The 7230-nt window shown below is 50.5% G+C and overlaps 1 protein-coding gene across 7 annotated transcripts in view; it reads left to right on the plus strand.

Moving 5' to 3' along the window:
* The window catches only part of EDA (ectodysplasin A), a 410625-nt gene extending 406848 nt beyond the window's left edge, over window positions 1–3777 (plus strand). For 2 of the 7 annotated variants that reach the window (XM_063083941.1, XM_063083945.1), the window contains 2 exons: window positions 1603–1733; window positions 3526–3777. In XM_063083941.1, the coding sequence (XP_062940011.1) occupies window positions 1603–1733; window positions 3526–3777 (383 nt within the window). The remainder of the gene's footprint in view (window positions 1–1602; window positions 1734–3525) is intronic. The other 5 variants (XM_063083944.1, XM_063083946.1, XM_063083942.1 and 2 more) reach the window with 4 other exon arrangements.
* Window positions 3778–7230: the final 3453 nt, after the last annotated feature.

A 7230-nucleotide genomic window follows, 5' to 3' on the forward strand; every position in this document is an offset into this window, starting at 1 on the left:
AGCTTGGAGCGGAAGTGAGGGGCTGTGAGTGTGGAAGCAGTAAATGAAGGTTAGGACCCCTGCTACATAGCGACAGCTTCTAAGGGCCCAGTCAGTCCTGAACTGGCTGTGCTGAGTTTCCTTAATGATTGGACTTAGCTACTCCCCTGACTGCCACCTGGATGCCTGACTTAATAGGCACAGAAGTATAAATAGGAACAGAATGGCACCAAAACTCAAATGATCCCGCTGGGGACCAGGTGCCATGGGCCTCAGGGCCTTGGGTGGGCCATGATCACCATCTGTCTAGGAAGGACTAAGACAGGCAGGCGATAGATTTATTTGCGTGTCTGGATGGGTGGCCTCAGTGTTTATTCTGTGCCAGCAGCTACTGATTTTGATCCCAGTACCACAAAACAAGACCATTTCTAGTCCCTCTGGGCCAGTCCCCAGTAGTAAGTCTGTGCTAGCCTTTAGTTCCATCAGAAGCAGTGATGGGGTCAGGGATGGGAGGATGTCGTGCAGAGCAGTCCATTGAAGGGACAGAGCCAAGGCATCTCCTCCTAACTCCTATTTCATCTGCTTATCAGCTCGAGGAAATATGGTCACCTTCTCCAGAAGGCCTGCTTCCTCACACCTCAAAGAGGCAGGACTCCTGAGACTGGCCAAGGATGGATATTCAAAACGTAATTTTTTGGGTGAAGAACAGATGGCTTAGAGGGGAAAAAGCATGATGGGCTTAAACTCCCTCCTCTTGTGGTGGGAAGGAGCATCCCTCTTTCTGCAGGAGAGAAAGATGTTTTTCCTCCACCCTCACATGTTGGCTCCCACTGTTCACCCCTAACTGAAATGAGGATAGGAGATTGATGCTTTGCCAAGAGTGCCTCAGCTTCAAGGCACCCTCCCCTATCCTCCTGGCTGGTTCCAGGGCAGCCTGGAAGTCTATCCCTCACTCTCATAAAGATCCCTCTCACCTGTGGGGCCTTGGAACTGGGGGGTCACTAGTTCCTGCTGCCACGGAGTCTGAATCACCCCTGATCCCTAAGATTCTCCAGATAGACAGCTCATTGAGCTGAGTGGTTTCCTAGGGGTCCAGGGAGGCTTTCCAGAAAGGAGTGGGTGTGGAGGAGCCATAAAAAAGGAATTTCTTAAGAAGAAGGAGAAAACATATGAACCTATGAGACAGGAAAGGGATTTAGGAGCTATGGCTGGGAAAGTAAAATTGAATAATAAGACCTAGCCTGCCACTCAGTGTCTGAATTTTGCCTGTGCAGGTCCCATAACAGCAAAGAAAATAGGGCAGTGTGCCCACTCTCTTAACCAGTCCCCCCCCCAAATTCCAGCTAGAAGGTGTTGGTTAAAGACCCTTCCAGATGGAGTGGTCAGGAAAGAAGGGATAAAGACAAACAGGCAGAACCCAGGAGCCCTGAGACAGGCCTGGCAGCCGCTTTTCAAACAGAACACCTTGTCTGCTTCCAAATGCTCTTCTTAAAGCTTGGCCTTCTGGGCTATCCTGGTTGAATTGGGGCAGGGGTAGGGGTTGTGTACTGCTTGGTATTTCTTGTTTCTATTGCCCAGAATATTCTGACATGTATTGAGTGACTGCCCTTCTCTCATACTGAGATCTTTCAGGTGGAGTGCTCAATGACTGGTCCCGCATCACTATGAACCCCAAGGTGTTTAAGCTGCACCCCCGCAGCGGGGAGCTGGAGGTACTGGTGGACGGCACCTACTTCATCTATAGTCAGGTAGAAGTGAGTACGGTCTTAGGCCTAACTCTTCTTATATCCAGAATGCAGATTCGGTGCAGGCCACACAGGGGCACTGTGGAGCCAGCCAAGACCAACCAATGGCTAACTTCCTGCTTTGGCGGATGATGGGGGTGGGAGACAGCACCTGGGAGGGAGTTGAAAGGAGGAAAGAGAGCCCCACCCCAACCCCTAGCCAGATGGTTGTGGGGTTTTTTTCCCCTAGCCAGATATCAATGAAAACCTGTGAAAAGACGCACCTCCTGTACACTGCTATCTGATTCCCTCCCCAGGCCCTTGTTTCCCCTCTGAGCTGTTTGGTTCTACTGCCAAACTTGAACTTGGTCTCAGCATATTCTTTGAAAGTCAATTCCAGAGCTGCTGAGAACCCCTTCCCCCAATACTGCTAGTTTGGGCATTATAATGGATAGTGCTCCTGTGGACTTTCTCTCCACCTCAAAAAGATTTCTGACTATCTTTCCTTCCTCTTTCTCCCATTTGTTTCTTTCTGTCTCTCTAAAATTCTTTCCTCCTTCCTGCTGTCATTCTTCCAGCCCTTTCTCCCTCTGCTTTTGTCCTTTTCCTGCCCTGGACAACTCCCCAGGTTTGCCAGTGCCCATCTACTTCCATCCCCCATTGTTTGCCTCCACTGGGGTGGCTCCTCAGAGCTAGAGATAGATGAGCTTTGAGTCTGGGGCTTCTGTAGGGTGGGTGGCAAGCAGGCAGATGGATAGAAGGACTATGGAGCCAACAGAAGGGTCTCACAGGACAGTGGCCAGGCAAGGTGGATTACCAAGCATTTGCTAGGCACACCGAGCATCCTGGCATAGGATGGTTCTGACCCAGGAGATGATATGGCACCTGAATACACTGTTCCCACCTGAAGAGCTGACATGGAAAGAGCAATATTTCATAAAGTGACTTAGGGTAGTGGATGAGGGTCCCACTCCCATGGGGCACATGGGTATAATTTCTATGTCCTGTGGACTAAGCTCCATTTGGTGGTGGTGGGGTATGATGGGTAAGGGTAGTGAGAAAAATTAATTTTTCTGGGCCTATGAGAGAATTGGGAGTGGCCCATGCAGGCTGGGACAATCCACATGACACCAGGCCATTGAGCATAGGTTAGTGATCTTTCTGAACACAAAGTGAAGTTAGGGGCCTGGGTTTTGCCCTTCCAAATTCTTTATGTTATTAGTGATGGATAGCTCTCCATCTCAGTGGGTCTGTTTCCTCAGTCACCAAACAAGAAGGCCAAGAGGCACTGTGAATCAGAGAAGTTCAGCCGCAGGGGAGGGGTGCTGCAAGCTGAGTGAGCTTCTGTTAAAAAGCTGAAGAATTGGCAAGGTGTTACTGTGACCCCTCTGGGGAATCAGTGACTTCTAAGTTTACCCACAAATAGTCCTTGGGGCTTGAAATTGGAAGTTGGTTTGTGTCTATAGCACTGACTGAGCACGTAATGTGTGCAGAGCACTGTGCTTTGTGCCAGGGCTAGGATGGAGGTGGGAGTGAAGCAGGGAGTAAGGCATGGTTCTTGCCCTCACAGTTATGACAGGTGTTCTGATGTAAGAAAGGTTTGCTCAGCCACCTGAGCCCCATGGAGTAGGGGAAGGACAGCATATAAGCCTGTCACCCTGCCATTCCTGTTGGCCACCTAGCACGCCTTCAGGTGGCACTGTCCCCTCCACAAGGTATACTGGCAGCTTATCTGAGAAGGTTCTGTTTATCCACCACAGGGGAGGGCCTCCACCCTCTCTTTCCTCTCTTCCCCAATCCCTTCTTGTTGCCTCTCGCCTAGGTATACTACATCAACTTCACTGACTTTGCCAGCTATGAGGTGGTGGTAGACGAGAAGCCCTTCCTGCAGTGCACCCGCAGCATCGAGACGGGCAAGACCAACTACAACACTTGCTATACTGCGGGCGTCTGCCTCCTCAAGGCCCGGCAGAAGATCGCTGTGAAGATGGTGCACGCCGACATCTCTATCAATATGAGCAAGCACACCACCTTCTTTGGGGCCATCAGGCTGGGCGAAGCCCCTGCATCCTAGATTCCCTCCAGTTTGCCCCTGCCTATGCCCCTGCCCCAGGTTTGGGAGCCAGGACTCCCAGAACCTCTAAGTGCTGCTGTGGAATGAGGTATATATTGATATTGCAGCCACAAAGAGAAATGCCCCAGTGCTATTTATTCAGTGACTCCAGGATGACAAAGCCTGCTTGACTTTCCAGAATGACCTTGAGCTAACAGGACAGTTGATGGAACCCCAGGGTTTACCTGAAGCGGAAACTTCTTTGGTTCCATGTTGACTGGCTTATGGTGTGACTCTTCAACCCTGAAGTCCCTGTTGTCAGATTTATCATTCATTGCACTGAAAAGAGGATCCATGGCAGCAGGCTAGAGAAAGCCAAGGTGCACTCCAGACTCTGGGGGTGAACATCTGACCCCAAGGGGGCTGTTGCTCCTCTCTCGGGTGGGGGTGGGGACAGGGTAGAGTGGAAAGGAAACGTTGCAGCCTAAGGAGAGAGCCAGGAAGGAAAAAGGCAGGGGCTTGTGGCAGCGGCCAGGGGGGAAACCTGCCAAGCAGGCATGCTCACCACTGGAAGTGTTCTTGCTGCTCCACACTGTGGCCTGCAAGAGGCTTGGAGAGCTCTTCCCACTCAGGCTGAGAGCCATGTGGCAGCTTGCTGGGCTTTGGAGATGGGAGGTTTGCTCTGCCTTGAAACAATTGCAGAGAATGGCCACAAACCTGCCTGGATTAAGAACCTGAATCTGTGCTTAGGGCCACATGTCTCTCACTTCGTTTACAGCTGTGCTCCACACTCAGAAAACTCTCTGGGGTCCCTTCCCAATTACTCTCCCTCCCAGCCTGACTAGAACTCCTCTCCTTTCTCCACAGAGCCTACCTCTGTCTGAGACAGGTGCCAAACCTGGGACCTGTGTTCGTGTGAGTCTGCAGTATTCTTTAGCTTACCTGGACACAAAGAAAATTTTCCATTTATTAAGCAATACAAATATTATTCATCCAATCCTATTGAATTGTGTCTGGGGACAAGGAGTTGTACTGGATAACCTTCATTCAAGTTCTAATATTTGTCACTCTTAACAGGCAGCCACCATGATAGCCTTCTGAATTCCCAAACCCTAGACTGCCCTGGGCATCAGCAAAGTAGAGATTTTCTACCTGGCCTAGAAAGGGCAAGAGATGGGATTAGAACAGAGGGGTTTTGTTAAGTGTGCTGCTACCCAGGTGGTCATTAGGCCAGGCCTTATCTGAAGGGACAGCAGCTGATACCCTAATGACACAGTCCTTCACTCTGGCTGCAGAAGGCCACGGCATTGCATAGTCACCACAGATGCCTGTGCTCCTCCCCTGAAGCCAGGCTCAGGAGGAGCCAGTGGCTAGGCATTGGGCAGGGCTCTGCCCGCTAGTTCAGGTCCGAATCACCTTCCCCCAATCCCAAGCTTCCCGCCAGATCATATGGTAGGACCATTCAAGGACCTTATTTCTAACTGCCTGGGCCCAGCCTCATTTCTAGGTGATAGGACCAGCCTTGTACAGTCCGCTCCTCTTTCTCCTGAAATGTGCTTCCTTGTGAGGAGATAGAGAATAAGTCCCTTCAGGCAGCTGAGATCCACCAAGAACACCAGGTACTAATTTCTCAGCTGTGTCTTCCCTCTCTTAGCAGCCACACTGCTGGGCCCTTCAAGGGTTGGGGCAAGAGGTGGTGGGCTAGGCCTCCATTGTCTGGTTGCCAGTGACAGCCTTGCAACCCAAGGTGAAGCAAATTTTAGGTGTGTATCTGGCCCCAACTCCTATAAAGTGCCTTGGACAATCAACGGTTATAGCAGGAACCCATGAGAACCTCTCCTTAAAACTTGGAAAGTACTTGGAAATTATCTCCTTTGAAGAAGGCAGGGCAGATAATTTTACAAATGCCATTGTTTAGGCGAGGCTCAGAGAGGGTAAGTGCTTTGACCAAGATCTCACCCAGTTTAAGTCACAGACCTTGGGCTTCAGCCAGGTCTGACTCCAAAGCTACTCTATTACAGCACAGCATTGTGTGGAATTTGGGGTCTAGAGAGAACCAGTAAAAGTGGTAATATGGAACTGAAAACCTTGATGGTCCCAGGGAGAAACCTAGAGATGCCCATTTTCATTCCTTGATGGTAATGCCTGTTCTCCGGGCTGCCCAGGGCTCTGTGGCAAAAGAATCAGACATTTCTTTGGGAAACAGCCATCAGCCTTAGGTTTCCTGTGTTCAGAAGAATCTTCTTGGCACCATGTCCAAGTAGCAGGTCTCCAGGACCCACAGAACTGGTGGCCCTCATGTTCTTTCGCCCATCCAATGAGCCAACCGACCGTCATGTGTGGAGCCCCTACTGTGGGCAAGGTCTACCTTTCCTTACCCTGCACACAGCTTCCAGGAGCCAGCCCAGTTCCCATAGCTACTAAGTGTGGCTCCTTCTCTCTTTCTACCATACCACAGAGACCTTACCACTACCAGGGGCTCTCGGGGATGGAGGGAAGACCCAAGAAAGGATTAGTTCTAAAGCCAAAAGGTTGTGAGGTCTTCCTATGCCCCAAAGGACATTCTGACACCTATCCTATTTTCTAGCCATGGAGGGAGGGGATTATAGGGGAAATTGGATTCCCTCCAGAGCTGTTATTCATTCTGAACCCTCGAAAGGAACCCTAGAGGGAGAGGGATGATGAGGGAAGCAATAGGTAGCTGGGGAGCTCTGTTGCGGCAAAGTCATTGACAAAATGGTGAAACAATTTACTGATAGGAGAATGTGGAAATAGATTTACAGTTTTGAATTATGCTGATGTGAGTTTACCAGAGGGCCAAGGCTAGCATGGAGAATGGGATGGGAGTGCATGACAGGGGCCTCTTCCTCCTGCTTGGGCTTCAACAGCCAAGCTGGCACAAATGGCAGCTGTCAGAGGCTGCTCGACTACTGGTTACCTGGAAAGTATAGTATTTGCCTTATTTCCCCCTTCATCCATCCTGAGCCAAATTTGTTTTGCTCAACAGGAGAGGGCTGGGAACCCTGGAGGTAAACAAAGACTTCGATCCACGTGTGAGTGCATGTGTTTCACGTAACTTCTGGTGGATGCAAATAGATTCAGAGAAATGTAGAGCTAAAAAGGTCCTTAGAGGGAATCTAGCCCAACCCACATTCCGCCTCATGTTACCCATGTGGAAACTAAAGCCCAGAGAGAGAAGGTGACCTGCCTGCCCAAAGTGGTAAGCAAGCCCCAACCTCCAGCCTCAGCAGAGTGAGGGAGTAGAGCAGTCCCTGTCCCACATGGCCTCTTCTTTCTTCCACCCACAGACTCAGGGCTAGAAGTGCTTGGCCCTCTTCAGGAACCCCAGGCAAGTAGAGTGTGTATCTACAGCCTTCATCAGAACTCTTCCTCCCACCAAGGCATTCTCCCAGTTCCTGCCTCTGTACTGGAAGGCTCTAGACTGGCCCAGTGCTTAGCCTACCGTAGTGTTGC

This window comes from Cynocephalus volans, chromosome X (genome assembly GCF_027409185.1).
Source record: "Cynocephalus volans isolate mCynVol1 chromosome X, mCynVol1.pri, whole genome shotgun sequence".
Lineage (NCBI taxonomy): Eukaryota > Metazoa > Chordata > Mammalia > Dermoptera > Cynocephalidae > Cynocephalus > Cynocephalus volans.